Here is a 17671-nt window from a genome sequence, read left to right on the forward strand (position 1 = left end):
TACCCTTGAGTGAGATATTAATGCGGTAAATGTCTCTAACAAATAACTGTTTCCTATAGAACTTTTTCTTCCTCCATGAGGTCTGGTGTCTGTGAAAGCCGAACTGCATTCATGCAGACATTTGTATAAATACGAAGGAGTACATTTAAATGTTTTCCAAAGATTGAGGCCAGACTTACCAATGGAAGTCTAGTAGATTTCCTGATTTTGGCTAATTGTCATTCTACCACTTATTCTATTTCTATGCCAAAATAATTGTATTAATCAGTAGATTTGTGTTACTTTCCAAAATACCTGATAATATATTTGAATCAGATAAATGTACTTGAGAAGCAAAATTATATCACTGAGTGGATTCCATTCGAAAGTGTGCATTATCATGTCCTACTTATTCTGAAAGACAGCACTTGAAGTGAACTCTCTGGAGATAAAGGACATTACTGTTTTTATATGTCTCAACATTTAAAAATCATGGATCTTAAGTCTGAGCTGTTTTGGGACCCTTTAGAAGTTTTGACATGCTCTGACATTTGTGCTTTTTTCAGTTGCTTATAAACATATTAATGGCAAACTTATCATTACACTGTATTCAGCACAAACTGGGCTACCATAATATGAGAGCAATGTGTATGAACATTCGGGGATTTTTTTATAAAAATGTAAAAATGTAAGTCTCAGAATTAAGGTCTCAAAACATACAATAGACATGTGTCCACAAGACTTTTGACTAATGGTTGTTTTTGCCTAGAGTTTTTGCTTTAAACTGATGTGAGAATCATTGAGCTTTCATTATTCACATAAAACAATATATTGATTTACATTTTGTAAGACACTTTTTATTTACAAAGGCTGTATGCGAAGGGGTGTGAATGATCATGAATAATGATATGATTCATACATGAGAGACAAAGGGACCCATAATGACCTGCATAATGAATTATAAATGAGGTATGTGTCAGAGAGAGCAACAAGACTAAATAAATATATTTTGTTGTAGTTTATTTAGAATATAGTCAACAAAGGCACATTACAAAGGCCTATTATATATAAAATGATCAACAGATTTGACTACTATTTTAATGTTTTTGAAAGAAGTCTCATGCTAAATAGAGACTCATAAAGTAAAATATTTGGGATTTAAAACAACATAATGCAATGCATGATGCAAGGCTATTGTCTGTGTAATGTATCAGCCCACTGATGGCAAGTTGGATGAACCCAAGTGCAGTTTTATTTGTAAATCCCAAGTGAACAGAAACAGACGACGACTTGAACTTGAAACAGACTTGAACTTACAACAGACTTGGCTTGACAACACCCACCAACAAATGGTTACACCAAACAATACTTGACAAGGACACATGGCAAACATGAGGGTTTAAATACACAGGGACTAATGACTAAACAAGACACTCCTGTGATAAAGTATGCAAACACAGCGCGAGCATCACTACGGGACGCAGAAAGTGTCCGACTTCACGTCTCCGTTTGCAGCTCCTCCCCGCCTGTACGCGGCTACTCTCGCCGATCGGTTGCATCCAGCCGCAGCTGATGTCGAACACACCTAACATGACACAAGAGACAAGGGAAGCACATGACATGATCACATGAGGGTACAATGGAATCACATGACAAACCAGGAAAAAAATGGAACATGAACATGAAACAGAACCAACACACTATTACAGACATTACTATGACAGACATCTGTTGCTTCTTAAGAAGAAAATATATTAAAAACATTGATTAAAATTAAGATACAATTTTTATAAAACGAAATTCCCTTTAAAGAAAGGTTTTCTACAAAATAAAACTTAATGAAGTGGTCAAAATCATTTCTGACAAACCATGTCTTCTGATATATTGCGTATCTAATGATGTGTCTCGTGCTATTCACTTTTCACAATAAACATATATTAAATAAAAAAATAACATTAGGTTATAATATTTAAACATCAGTATGAAACAAAATACGTTTTAATGGCTATTGAACACAAAATGTTTGACTGGTACTATAGGCTATTTATAGCATCTGAGCAGATTTTTGCGAATAAAAGTTTTATTGATTTGACAATAGGCTATTTTACAATAAACACTTCATAATCTGTCCAAAACAGGTCAAAGAAATCTTGTCTAAACAGTTTTACGTCTATGAAATTTTATGTTGCAGCAGGATTCATATTTAAACGGTCTTTTGTGGTTTAATATTCACAAACACTAACATAATAAACTTGCCTCACAAAAACCCAGACGATTTTCTTCTTAGTTAAATTATTCCAGGATCATTCCTCCTCACTGCGTCTCAAAACGATGTAAAGTGTTGGTGTGTTTATTTTAGTTGATCTGGGCGTTGATCTGCTCTCATTGATCGATTGCGTCTCAAAAGAACACGCGCTACGTGGGCGTGGCGCATTAACGGATAATGAGACACTCGCGAGTCGCGACTGACGGACATGTCTCTCTTTTCAAACAGATTACATAAACACAGAATGTTTGTTTTCGTTTTCATTTCAACGTTTCATTAGACATATGTCTCATGTTTGTGTGATAAGTTTTCACTAAGATACAATTTTCTGAAGAGAATCAGATTAGACATCATAATCTAATGACAAAAAAAATTATTTAGGTTTATAATTTTTTTTTAATGATTCATTTAAGTTGATTAATCGCAATTAATCACATGTAACAAAGTTTGTGTTTAATTTATGTGTGTGTTTGTATTATATTTATTTATATTATGTGTGTGTGTGTGTGTGTGTGTGTGTGTGTGTGTGTATGTGTAAATATGTTATACACACACACACACACACACCACACACACACTTATATTTATATATAAATCAGTATGCATACATATTTATATACATATGTGTGTTTGTACATATACATTATATATATATATATATATATATATATATATATATATATATATATATATATATATAATAAAAACACATATATTATATAAACTTTTATGTTAGATGCGATTAATCACGCTTAATCGATTTGACAGCACTATTAATAATTATTATTAGTTCCTATTATTATAAAAAATTGATTTGACAGCACTATTAACAATAATTATAAATTCCTGTTATTATAAATAAGTATTTATGAAAATGAATAATTTCAAGTTGTAAGTCTTACTATCTTCCACAGCCTCTCAAGTAAATGTATCATACTTTAAGGATGTTTAGATATGTTGGCAAACCAGACAAAAACAGTAATTTAGAAAAAATACAGTATTCAATTGATAAATTTACTTATGCATAAGAGATTATAGCTTGTTTTCATGGACTTAGATATCTTGAAAAGAAGTGTATCATGTCTTTCTGCACTGGCTGGTTTTATTTTTGCTTGTTTTTAACTTATTTATATTTAGTGTGGTAAATTATTCAATGATGTTTCGATATATGTAAAAAACTAAGTAACATACTTCCTCCAGTTTTAAGCTTTTAGCCCCTCCTCTCTGTCTTTCTCTTTCTATCTCTCTGTTATTTCCTCTCTTGTTCTCTCACTCTAGGCTTTAGTTACAGAGCTGCTTTGATTCTGAGACTTTTAATCATTACTGAATCTGGAGCACACGGCATTTCAGCCCTGATCCGTCCTTCTTCTATCCTCTCTGCTCACTCTTTATTCCTCTCATCTCTTCGCCTCTTAAGTACAGCAGAGTTAAGACACGGACCTGCCGCGGGAGTAGATCCACGCTCTTCCTCTCCCCTGCAAAGGCTGACAGCCGAAATGGGTCCGTCTTAGGCAATGACACCTGCGTGCAGGCAAGGCAGTGTGATGTGTCTGAGAAGAGATGTACAGAGGCATGTTTTGAGCAATCTGCTGCTCTTTTCCAGTCTCCTGGGCACAACGCTGACTTGTCCCCAACACCCTTTGAATTATGGGTTGTGTTTGAAGTGTCAAGCCAGATTCCTGACATCATATGATTAATATAAAACCTCTCCCTTCTGCACACACAAACCTCTCCTCCCGCACACACACACACACACACACACACACATCCTCATATCTCTCATTCTTTGAAGTTTGAGAGGTGGTGGATGATTTTTAGGGCAAGTGTTGAACCAGTCTGATCTCCTCAGGCTCGAATGGTCCATTAAAGCCACGGACTGAAGTCGTCCTGTCTACGACCGCCTGTGATCGCAGGATTAAAAAGTGTTTTTTTGCACCTTAACAAGTGGATGTGGTGGGTTGCCGTCTCACTCAAACTGGCTGACCTCTGACCAACTCGCAGTTTCTCGTGTTTACCATTTTGGGGTCCCTAAGCAAAGAAAAAACCTATATAGAATTAGGTGAGACATATATAAAATAAATTTATTTACTTTGAACTGCATAACAGCACACACATTTTTTTACAGTTTGGTATAAGACATAATATAGTCCTTTTAGCTAAATTGAAGCTTTGTTTTTTCTTCAGCAAAATCCTTAAATATATCCTCCATGTTCAATAGTTCAATCTGCTCAATAGAAATCATTGCTAAGACATACAGTCGTTCCAGGCACGTGGATAGTTTTTCCTGATTTCAGTCGGTCTTCAAGTTCGCGTAAGGTTTGCCTTTTTGCGCGATGCGCTTTGCCCTTTTCATGCTATTGTAAGTGGCTGTGGATATTGATCCACGAGCGAAATCCATCACTACTAAGTGAATAGGTGATGATTCCCCTTTCAAAGAGCTTACCACCCTGGATCATGGGGCGAGGGCTTGGTATCAGGGACAGGGCACTCATGTCCGCTGCCGGCAAAAGAGGTGACAAGTGCAGCGTCCTGCACCATATACTCGTCCAAGGCAGAGATATAAAACACCGAGCGGGCACAGCTTGTTCAGTGGGTGGCATGACTGGGTCTTCCTCGTCTTCAGATGTTTCATTTAAATTTTTAGTTGAAAAAACGTTGTAAGCTTTGGCAAACTTTCAGTAGGCCTATTTTATTTATTTTCTTGTGTTCCCTTTCGAGGGAACTCGCACTGCATCGGGACGACGCTTCGGGATGCTCCCTTAGCATCAGCGAATCTGAAACCAGAATGCCAACTAGGCCAATCCGATTGGCGTGCGTGATGACGTCATCGTGACGGCATACCCGGAAGTATAAAAGGGTTGCTGGAGCGTAATGGCGGTAGTTATTGCTCTTCAGCATAGCGCTATCTGTTACTGTCTGTCTATTTACTGTTGTTTGTCAGTGAAAGTGTGTGAGAAAAGTAAAATGGAAAGTGTGAGAGTGAATGAATTCAAACAGTGTGTGCATCCGTGTCCCAGGTTCATGTCGGGCTCGGATACACACCTGCTTTGTGTGCACTGCCTGGGCGTCCAGCATGCCCAAGCGGCTCTCGAGGGAGCCGCTTGTGAGCACTGCGAAAAACTGACCCTCAGGGTGCTTCGCTCTCGGCTGGCTGCGTTTGATGAGGCCGGCCAGCCTCGTGAGCCTCGTGGTTCTGGACCCGCAGTCGCTGAGGCGGCTCGGCGTCGCAGATCATGGGGCTCACAGCGGGATTTGTCAGAGGGTTTCGGGACTGCTGCGGCACTTTCCCGATCCTCCTCTGACAGTTCCGAGGATCTTCCTCCCCGTGTGGAAGCCCGCGCTGCGGCTTCTTCCCCCGGGGTGGGAGGTCCGATGCTTGTTCTCTCCGGTTCCGAGGAGCCGGAGGAAATAGGCACCGAGGCGGGGGATGAAGCAGGAATTGTTTCATCGCTTCATCCACCCGCCCAAGAGGAGCTGGTCGAGGTGTTGGCCCGGGCAGTGGTCAAATTAAATATAAGTTGGCCACAAGAGGCTCCGGAAATCCAGCTACCCAGCAGGCTGGATGACCGGTTCCTCTCACACCGGGTTCAAACACCTCGCCGGGGCCTGCCTTTTTTCCCGGATCTACACACCGAGGTGTGTAGATCATGGAAACGGCCCTATTCTTCGCGTGTTTGCAATCCCCCAGTATTGGACTATTCCAATGTTCTGGGGGCACGCGAGGCGGGCTATGGGGCGATGCCTCGGGTGGAGGAAGCTCTCGCGAGCTATCTTTCACCCGACTCTGCATCGTCCCTTAAGGCTCCGGTTTTGCCCACCAAACCCTGTCGGGACACCTCATCTTTGGTGGGCAAAGCATATATGGCGGCTGGTCGGGCTGGTGGTTCCCTGCACACATTATCAATTCTGCAGGCCTACCAGGCCGACCTCCTTAAAGAGTTAGACGAGGGAGATGGTCCCTCTCCGGAGGACATTCTGGAACTGAGGAAGGCTGCAGATTTGTCTCTCCGAGTCACCAAGGAGACGGCCCGCGCTATCGGCCGCTCCATGGCTTCCATGGTGACAGTGGAGAGACATCTCTGGCTGAATCTGTCGGGGATAAAGGAGAAGGATAGAGCTTTTCTCCTGGACTCCCCGATCTCGCCTTCTGGGTTGTTTGGAGACGCGGTTAACACCGTCGTTTCCAGACACCAGGAGGCGAAGAAACAGTCAGCAGCCTTCCACCAGTATCTCCCTCGCCGCTCTAAACCTGGGAAGGCTGGCCCTAGCGGGCAGCCTCAGCCGTCATCCAGCTCCTCGCACCGGAAGGTGCAAAAGGAGAGCGTCGCTTCTAGAGCCCCTCCCCCGGGAGCCTGGCAACAGAGGCGGCGCTCTCAGCAGCAACCTTCAGCCCCTAAAGGCGATCTTCGGAACGTCCTTCAGGCGCGGAAGGCTGCTGGGAAGAAGTCCTAGCCACGGCTGGGCTTCTAAGAGCGGTCCCCCCCGCGGAGAAACAACCGAGGTTGTTTCCTCCGCGGCGCTCTGGGAAAATCGATGTGGTAATCCCGCCGTCTATGACGCTTCGGGCCACATCGATTTCCCGCGAACGCATGCTGCACCAGCCGCCTCTGGAAAGACCTGCGGCTGGTCAGCTCGCGCGTCCGCACACGGAGAACCGTTCCCAACTACTTCCTGCCGGTCAGCCGCTTCAGGAGGTTGGGAACGGGAACCGTGTAACACCCGACGCCAGCCTCGAGAGGCTGGTTCCCTTAGTAGATTATTTCGGCGCATGGAAATGCCTTCCGAATATTTCTACATGGGTCCTGCGTACTGTAGAAAAGGGGTACAAACTGCAGTTCGGTTTTCCTCCTCCACAATTCAGGGGGTTATACTGGACAGCAGTGATACCCGAGCAGGTTCGGGTAATGGAACTAGAAGTAAAAACTCTTCTAGCGAAGGAAGCCATAGAGCGTGTTTCTCCGCTGGAAAGAGAGTCCGGGTTCTACAGCCGGTACTTTATAGTTCCCAAAAAGGATGGAGGGTTGCGTCCGATTATAGATCTGAGGGTTTTGAATCTGTCTCTGAGGAGCTTCAGGTTCAAAATGCTCACTATTCCCATGATCGTGAGTCAGATCCAGTCCGAGGACTGGTTCGTCACGATAGATCTAAAGGACGCATATTTCCATGTCTCCATCCTTCCATGTCACAGGAAGTACCTGAGGTTCGCTTTCGGGGGCGAAGCGTACCAGTATCGAGTGCTTCCCTTTGGCCTAGCCCTCTCCCCACGCACGTTCACGAAGTGCATGGATGCAGCTCTGGCTCCAATGAGACTTCAGGGCATCCGTGTGCTGAATTATATCGACGACTGGCTCATACTGGCCCAGTCGTACGAGGTGGCGGTTCGGCATCGAGATGTCGTTCTGAACCACATGAAATGCTTGGGGCTGAGACTCAACACGAAAAAGAGCGTGTTGACGCCGTCCCAGAGGACTACGTTCCTCGGGGTCGTGTGGGACTCGACAACGATGCGGGCACGATTGTCTCCCGCGCGAGTCGAGACCATACAGGCGATGGTCTCAGGAATAAGGCTAGGCCACAACATCACTGTGAAGCACTTTCAGAGAGTGCTGGGTCACATGGCAGCAGCGTCCAACATAATACCTTTTGGCCTGCTATACATGAGACCCATCCAGTGGTGGTTGAAAACCAAGGGGTTTTCCCCCAGAGGGAATCCTTTCCGTATGATCAGGGTAACGCGCAAATGCTCTCGTTCCCTAGCCATATGGAAGAAACCTTGGTTTCTGTCCCGAGGGCCAGTGTTGGGAGCGTCTTGTTGCCGGAAATCCGTTTCAACAGACGCCTCCCTCACTGGCTGGGGCGCGGTCATGGACGGCCGCTTTGCGAGGGGCCCATGGGAGAGCCGTCATTCCTCCTGGCATATAAATTGCCTGGAGATGATGACGGTATACAAAGCTCTCAGGAGCTTTCTCCCGCACCTCCGAGGCCAGCACGTCCTGGTACGGACAGACAATACGTCTGTCGTAGCGTACATCAACCGCCAGGGAGGACTGAGGTCGCGCTTTCTGTACAAGACAGCACGCCAAGTCCTCCTGTGGACCCAGGGGAAACTGTTGTCCATCAGGGCAATGTATGTCCCGGGGGTCCAAAATCAGGGAGCAGACATCCTGTCGAGGCAGGGGCTGAGGCCCGGGGAGTGGCGACTCCACCCAGAGGTGGTGGAGGCCATATGCAAGAGGTTCGGCCCAGTGGAAGTGGATCTGTTTGCGTCTCGAGAGACGTCCCACTGTCCACTGTGGTTTTCCCTCACGCATCCAGCTCCGCTGGGGCTGGATGCCATGGTGCAGACGTGGCCGAGGCTGCGTCTGTACGCATTTCCCCCGATTGCTCTGCTCCCGGGAGTCCTGGAAAGGGTCCGTCGACAGGGGGTCAGTCTACTTCTGGTAGCACCCCGTTGGCCGACTCGAGTTTGGTTCTCGGATATCATAGCTCTGCTAGCAGGTCAGCCGTGGGAGATTCCTCTGAGGAGGGATCTCCTATCTCAGGCGGCGGGTACGATATTTTACCCCCGCCCGGAGATTTGGAACCTGTGGGTCTGGCCCCTGAGGGGACCAGGTTCATAGAGGCTGGCCTATCGGCAGACGTGATAGAGACCTTACTCAGCTCCAGGGCTCCGTCTACGAGGAGACTGTACAGCCTCAAGTGGAATGTATTTTCCACTTGGTGCAGAGAACGTGAGGTGGACCCAGTTAACTGCCCAGTGGCTTCAGTGCTGGAGTTCCTCCAAGATCGTTTCTCTGCAGGGCTTACCCCGTCCACACTCAAGGTGTACGTGGCTGCCATTGCGGCTTTCCACACTCCTTTGGGTGATGGGCCTCTGGGTAGGCACCAGCTGGTTGTACAATTCCTCCGTGGGGCTCGGAGGATGAGGCCTGCGGCTCGGTCCAGAGTTCCAACCTGGGACCTGGCAGTGGTTCTCGAAGGATTGGCTGAGGCCCCCTTCGAACCATTGGAGTCGGCTGGACCGAAAGATCTGACCCTTAAGGTGGCTTTTCTCCTTGCCATTACCTCTCTCAGGAGAGTGGGAGATCTCCAGGCCTTGGCGGTAACGCCAACCTGCCTGGAGTTTGCCCCGGGAGGAGTAAAGGCCATCTTACACCCTAGGCCGGGCTACGTGCCTAAGGTGCCATCAAGGGTGGTCAGGTCATTGGTCCTGCAGGCATTTCATCCTCCGCCTCATGTGACGGCGGAAGAAGGGAGGCTTCACCTACTCTGCCCGGTTAGGGCTCTAAGAGTTTATCTGGCGAAGTCTGCACAGTGGAGGAGATCACAACAACTGTTGGTGTGTTTTGGCTCACCTAAGAAGGGATTGCCTGCGTCTACTCAGACAATCAGTAATTGGATTGTCCAGGCGATTACCATGGCCTATCAGGTGCGCAGTTTGCCTTCACCTGTGGCTGTGAGGGCTCATTCCACCAGAGGCATGGCCTCTTCGGTGGCCCTTCTTTCTGGGGTCCCCTTGCAGGATATCTGCGAGGCGGCCGGGTGGGCTACCCCACACACTTTTATCAGGTTTTATAGCCTGGATCTCCCTACGACGCCTGGTGCGAGGGTGCTCCAGTCCTAGCTGTGCCCGGTTTCCGGCTTCACACTAGGGCAGGCGCTACCCTTCGGTGTGGCCTAGTGGGTACTCGTTCCCCAAAGCGTCGTCCCGATGCAGTGCGAGTTCCCTCGAAAGGGAACTGCTCGGGTTATGTATATAACCCTTGTTCCCTGAGAAGGGGAACGAGCACTGCATCCCGACGCCACACCTTGGCGCGCCTGGAGCGCATGCTTCAGAGCAATTACTACCGCCATTACGCTCCAGCAACCCTTTTATACTTCCGGGTATGCCGTCACGATGACGTCATCACGCACGGCAATCGGATTGGCCTAGTTGGCATTCTGGTTTCAGATTCGCTGATGCTAAGGGAGCATCCCCGAAGCGTCGTCCCGATGCAGTGCTCGTTCCCCTTCTCAGGGAACAAGGGTTATATACATAACCCGAGCAGTTTTCTTTCGTTTTTTTGAGCGGCGGTTGGATATGCGCGCTTTTCTATGTATCTGGGCCATACATTAATAAATGATGTCAAAAGCAATCATTAAATGAGTTAACCGCTTGGCCCCATGCAATTGCGTGCTTTGCGTGGTGGGTAAACACGCTACTGGTTACAGACAAACCCAACCTTGCTTGGCCTGTCTTGCTCAAAATGCTTGCTCAACAGGGCTCGGATCCAATAATGAATACTAATGTTGATATCATTATATGCCGGATGCCTTATTCAGTCTGCGCTCGACAGCAGGGTGAGTAATGTGCATCGTAGCTTAACTGCTGCATTCATTACCATGCGATCCGCCACGGTCCCCACCCATGCAATGTGTTAGGTAGTCTTTGATGTATTCCAATCTTTTCCTTAATTGGGGGGTCCCCCCTCTTCCATCCATCCATGCAAACTCGGTCAAGTCCAAACACCCCAGCGGGCTTTAATAATTAATGTGGCTGTTTACGTGCAGATCTTTTGTGTCTGCTTCCTTTGATAGTAAAGTCTTTGATGAGTTGACGACGCTCTCTGGTTCCCGAATTGACTTTTCCTTCCTCTATCTGTCTCTCTTACGCCATCTCTCTTTCTTGAGAAGCATATTCATATAACTAAGTTTTCCTGACTGGTTATTGAGTTTTCAGTAGGGGTGCACTCTCTAAAATGTCATCTCTTGATCAATGGTTGTCTCTCTGTTAACTCTGACAAAGCATCGGGAACTTCCTTTAGACAAAACGCCCAAACTTCAACATCCAACCCCAGCCGCCATCAAGCCCTATACGAATACCCGCCATCAAAGCCTATACAAAGTCTTTATTAAGGAGAAATCTGGGATCTCCATCTCTCTGTTTCTACTTCTTGGTGGGGTGCCATTAGTAATACATTGGTGGGAGCCCTTGAAGAATCAAAAGCGACAGGACAGAAAAAGAATAGACGAATGAAGGAGGGTGAAGAAAACAGTGGGGGCTAGGACCGCACAGAATCAGAGGATAAAATGAAGAAAGAGTTGGAGTATATACATAGTTGATCAGACAAAGAACATCTCGGGAAGAGTAGAAGAATATTGCAGAGGAAAAAAGGGCAGATGGAGAATGGTTGATGTTTAAATCAGTGGATCTCTGCCTTTTTGACTCGTACACACACACACACACAATCTATAATATATTATGATATAGGTTAATTAATTGACCAATTCATTTTGTGATTCCAGAAATTTGGTTGAGAATCACTGGTTTAGATGACAGGAAAGAGAGGGATTGGTGTGAGGGGTGTGACAAAGGCCTAAATGAAGTGTGTTAATAAGGAATTTAAATTATGAATGAGATTAAGTGGTTTCTCCAGACCTGACCAGACACATGCACACACTCGCTCCCTTTCTCAAAATATAGTACAATCCCTCTTTTTATGTTTCTGTAATCCTCAGACATCACACAAATCCTTTTTCCGTCCTCTCTGCGCCTACTCATCTGTCTGTAACGCTGTTCGCTTCACTTCAGTACACATGTGAAATCCATAAACAACAGCACCCATATCACTGAATCATTATTAAATTAATTAATTATTAAAATGCTTTGTGATTTTTTTTTTAACCCTGTAAAGCATATGAAATAATAGTCAGACAAATCACATTTTTAAAGGGAATGGTTCATTGAATCTTTAGACAAAATATTTATTTAAAAATGTTTCTGTTTTTTTTTTTGTTGCTCAGTATCATATTTGATAAAACAGGCTTTTATGGCTCGTTTAGTATGATATAGTAGAATATGAAGCTCATACTCAAAGAGAAAAAAAACTCCAATTTGGTGCAGATGCTTATAGCAGATGGCCAAAAAGTAAGATGAAATTCTGATAATTCTGACATATTTCTGCTTTAATATAAATAAAGAGCTTCATACCAGTATAGCAGACTACTTACATAAAATGCATATAAATATTAGTTGCCTAGTTGCTTAAGCCTAGTTCCAGACTAAAATGCATGTTTGAGCTGTTTTAACTGAAAGCGACTTGCACTAACATATCTCTTAAAATATGTCAGTGCCATTGTTTTGTTTCAAGATGCACACCAGGAATGGTGTATTTTGTTTCTTTTTTCTAAGGCATGTTTATAAAAACTACTTAAATGTCCTAATCGAACGAAGGCCTAATCTTGGCTAAATCTAAGCCTTGTCTGGGATACCGGGCCTATATCTCCCAATAATATGTCTTAGTATGATAAGATGATATTTAAATACTTAATTTTATGATCAAAGTTCTGCAGATTTATTGTGGGGAGCAAAACATACTGTATAATAATGCAATGCAACACAATGATGATTTAGAGATAAAAAAAAATAAACATTTCTCAAAAGCCTGATTTACTTATTTTACTCATTTTAACATTATTAAAAAAAATTAAAAAAGCTTTACGGATAATCATGTAAACCTACATGGCTTCAGTCCAGAAAGTGTTCATCTTGAAATATTACTAACAATATAGAAGTTATACTTACATTTACTTTTAAAATCACTAAAGATTTCACAGTAAAGGGGACGTTTTTAGAATAATACTAAAAGGCCTTTTACTTGCTAAAAAGTTAAATCTATCAATGACAGAAGATACAGTACGCTTTGTAGGGTTAATTGTGTTGCGTAATGCACACATTTAACTTATAAATCTACAGTTGTACTGCAGCATTATGTTTGTAAGTAAAGTTTTCAGTAGACAAAATGGTTAAACTTCTTTAGAAACTGCTTCATGATTTATATAATGTCTATTGTCCTTTTAGATTCAACAGGTTGTTCTCCAGGGAAACCTAAACGCTTATTTCTTTGAACATTGTCTTGCACTTTGCACTTAATCTTACCCTATTAATTGTGCTTTCAACCTCTCTTTTGTCTCTCAGGCTTTGGCAACATGGCGGCTGTACCTCATGGCCCCCAAGATACCAACCAAGGTACGGTAGGCAATTACGCACCACCTGTCTGCTCCATCTCAAAGCACTGCAGTAATCTGATTCAGAATGACTTATGTAGCAAGATGCTCATTTTCACCTCAGGTGGAACAAACGTTCAACTTCCTGGAGATTCGGGCAATGAACACCCACCCGGATAATCAGGTAGAAAAAGCATTTACAGGGCTCCAGTGTTTTAGGTTTTGTTGCCAGATTTCTTTTTCACTTCTTCTCTCAAACGTTTCGTTCTTTCCTTCACAGGTTGTCATAGAAACAGACAAGTCCACATATTCCCTGAGGCTACAGTCTAATGACCACCTGGATCAGCTGATTAACCACATCAACTTTGCTCTCTCTCGGATCTTCAACAACTCCATCTACACGTAAGTATCCCAAGAACCCCACAGGTTTGATGTAACCAGACTTTGACTAAACAGTGAAAGGGACCACATTCCAGCTTATTCTGGTGAAGAACCGCCCACTCGGATAGGATGAAGCTAAGCGATCAATCACAGTTTGCTTTGTTTTTACATTGCATTTGCGGGCGGTTTTGTTTGAAATAGATTTTTTATTTCAATATTAGACTACTGTTGAAAAAATTACTTATGGTTTTTCATTATAGATTTTTTGCATCCAAAAGTTAGTGCTTATTATATATATATATATATATATATATATATATATATATATATATATATATATATATATATATATATATATATATATATATATATATATATATATATATATATATATATATATATATATATATATATATATATATAATACAATACAACCTTATTGTAAAGTGTTCCCAATCAATTTAATAGAGTCATCAGTAGCAGTATTAGTATCAGTGATACTGGGCTTCATTCATAAAAATGCCATTACAACAAATATTAAAAAAATTCTTTAGTTGTTTCTACATTAATTTGGAGAGTAACTGTGACATTATTACAATATAAAAATATAGTTATATTTAATCGCGATTAATTACAGAAAATATGTGTGATTAATTTGTTATTTTTTAAATCGATTCACAGCACTAAATATATAATGTAATGTAATGTAATGTAATGTAATGTAATTAATAATATAATATAATATAATATAATATAATATAATATAATATAATATAATATAATATAATATAATATAATATAATATAATATAATATAATATAATATAATATAATATAATGATATAAAAGCAATTATGGATGTAAAAAACCACACACAGTTCTTTTAGTAATTTTTTACAACAGCAGTCTATTATTCTGGTATAATCTATTTAAAACAAAACCAGCCCTAAATGCAGCGTAAAAGCAAAGAAACACTTAATAAATGCTTCTTAATGAAAACTTTGCTAAATAGTATTAAGTTCATAAAATCCTGTCAAAAGTTGTTTAAACATTGCAAAGTGAAATACAGTAGTTCTTCTTATGGATATATAACTACGACTAACTTGGAAAATGCAGTTAATATTTCATTTTCACCATTAAAACACAACGTTGTTCAAAGGTGGACTGATTGAAAATAAAAAGAAACCTATGTGACCTTACTCATGGAAATTGCATAAAACCAGCCAGTCAGATTTAAGCTTGCCATATCGAGTGGTCAGCGAACATGAGGCAGAGACTAACCCTGTTGCAATCAGTATTTGCTCACACCATCCATGCAGAGATGCAAATCTGATTTCTGTCACCCATGCACTGTTTCTTGTAGTGCTAATGTAGTTTTTCCATAATGCTGCCTATAGAAGACAGTATCTGCTAGAGCAGCAGGGGTGTGAGGTACTGCTGAGCAGTTAATTGAGAGATTCTCATATTCATACAGGAGGAGATTAGTGCAATGCATAATAGCACTCTTTTTCTGTCTCAGTCTTCAACTCTCTTGCTCTCTTTCCTATTTCAGCTCTTTGGCCAGGTGTTCACATGCTGGGTCGGAATAACTGAGATTCTGATGCATTGCGAATCCCTCTCTCCCCCTCCCTCTTCCTTTCCAGCCCCTCCATCTTTCACGCAGATGGAGATGTTACTGACGGAAATCGAAAATTTTCTCCAAGCTCTGAGAGTTCGGTGGAGACGCAAAGGGCGTGTGGTGAGAGAAGTACATATAGTTCATGCATCCACACACAAGCTCATAAATATTTTGATTATACACCAGATTTTAATCTCTCGAATCTCTTTTTCTTCCCCTCACACCACTGCTGTCTTCTTAAAGAATATTTCGAATACATGCACTTAATTTATGCCATCTCTAGTTTTGGTCCGCTTTTCTTTTCATGACAAATTATATTACAATATTTGCAGCAGCTGCAGCTGTAGACAGCGAATAAAAACACTGTGCCAAATTAAGAAAACAATAATACAAAAGATCAACTAAGTTTGATAAAATCATAATAGGGAGCAGTTATAGTGAGTAAGACTATGCAAATTACTCAGTGCCCTTCATACTGTGGCAGGGAGAGATGCAGTGTGCAGCCAGTACACACAAAAGTCCTTGTGTTTTATTTATTTAATTTTTTTATCTATTCTTTAATCAGGGACAATACACATTAATAATACATAAATATGTAAAAATGCGCCAGATTTAGCCAATACTGGCTAATTTTCATCAGTAGTCCCTTGGCAGGTTGATGTTAGGGACAAGACAAAAACAAAACAAAAGACACAAAAATAGTGTACCCAAATGCCTATAAATGATCACAATTTTGATTTGACAGTAACCATTTTTTAAGGTTTTTTGAGAAACCACAATGGCCTGTAATACATTTTAATTCTTTAAGCTCCATTGGAAGTCTATTCCACTCATGTGTTCCTCTGAAAGAAAAAGATAACCCACTCATGTGTTCCTCTGAAAGAAAAAGATAACTGACCAAAAGTAGTTCTTCGCAGTGGTACATTACAATTACCCCTAGTACCTGCTCGTGTATACCGTCCTGCAATCTAACCAATATAATCTTTAAAAACAGGTGGAGCAAAACCATTTAAAATCTTAAAAACAAGTACTAAGTCAGCAAATTGTATCAAATGTTCCCAACTTAAAGTGGAAAACTTAGTTAAAATACTACAATGGTGAAAACTATTTGGTTTTTTATCTAGAACCTTGAGAGTTTGTTTATATACAATTGCAACAGGTTTAAGAATAGACTTACATGTTTGTGTCCAGGTAGTCATACAGTATGTAATGTACGGAATAATCATCGAGTTCATGAATACCACTGCTGCTTCTTTAGTCAAACAATTTCTGATAAATTGAAAGTTCGCTAAATTAATTACTGCGCTTACCACTTTCTTCACATGTTTTTTAAAAGAGAGCTGAGAATCGATTATTATTCCTAGGTATTTAAATTCATGTACTACCTCAAGTTTCTGTCCCTGGATGAATACGTCTGCTTTCACATCATGATTTGGCCTTTTTGTAAAAAACATACAGACCGTTTTCTTAACATTCAGATGTAAACATGGCCATTTTGAAATGTGATTCATTGTATCAGTTAATTTCTGTGCAGCCTCTTGTTGATTTTTTGCGTGTACATACAAGACAACATCATCAGCATATATTTGACATACAACATCTGGAGGACAAACATTTGGTAGATCATTTACATATATACTAAACAAAAATGGACCTAAAACAGAACCTTGTGGAACTCCAATATTATAATCTAGATATTCTGATGTAGCATTTATAACCCTTACACATTGTTTTCTCTTTTCTAAATAAGATTTAAACCACATAATTGTCTGAGTTGAAAAATTTAAATTTGATAACCTTGAGAGTAAAATGTCATGATTTACGGTTTCAAAAGCTTTCTTAAAATCTAAGAACACAGCACCAACTACACCTCCTTTATCCATCTTAGATTTAATATTTTCCAGCATAAGGCAATTTCTGTTGAGTACTTTTTTTCTAAAACCAAATTGCATAGGATGAAGAGAAAATGCACTATTATTAAGAAATGTAATTAATTGTTCGGCTACCCATTTTTCAGCGACTTTAGACATTACAGGAAGAATACTTATTGGTCTGTAATTGCTCATTTCTACTTGACTTCCAGATTTATGAATTGGCGTGATTACTCCATATTTCCATGCAGAAGGAAAAATTCCTTGCATTACCGATAAATTAATAATCTGAGTTAAGGGTCCTATGATTGATTCTTTGTGATTTAAAAAAAAAATAGAATCTAATCCATATTTATCTCTAGCGGTAGAGTTTTTAAGATAATTATTATTCTGTTTTGTATTGGACACCTGCTTAAGAGTGAATGTAGGTAAGGCAGTATCAGGCATATTCTATAAAAATAATCTCCAAGTTTGTCCAAAGCTTTCATTTACCGTCCAAAAGACTAATTTTGGATTTTGCCACAGTGGATTTTGCCACAGTATGACGTAATAGTCGCACTATAACGTCATA

The 17671-nt window shown here is 41.5% G+C and overlaps 1 protein-coding gene across 4 annotated transcripts in view; it reads left to right on the forward strand.

The window, feature by feature from the left end:
* The window catches only part of carmil3 (capping protein regulator and myosin 1 linker 3), an 80562-nt gene that overhangs the window by 9202 nt on the left and 53689 nt on the right, over positions 1–17671 (forward strand). For 3 of the 4 annotated variants that reach the window (XM_079820348.1, XM_079820349.1, XM_079820347.1), the window contains exons 3-6: positions 13203–13253; positions 13356–13415; positions 13512–13633; positions 15255–15349. In XM_079820348.1, the coding sequence (XP_079676474.1) occupies positions 13203–13253; positions 13356–13415; positions 13512–13633; positions 15255–15349 (328 nt within the window). Of the gene's footprint in view, positions 1–13202; positions 13259–13355; positions 13416–13511; positions 13634–15254; positions 15350–17671 lie in introns of all 4 variants that reach the window. The other variant, XM_079820350.1, reaches the window with a different exon arrangement.

The sequence above is a fragment of the Gobio gobio genome, assembly GCF_949357685.1.
Source record: "Gobio gobio genome assembly, chromosome: 6".
Classification (NCBI taxonomy): domain Eukaryota; kingdom Metazoa; phylum Chordata; class Actinopteri; order Cypriniformes; family Gobionidae; genus Gobio; species Gobio gobio.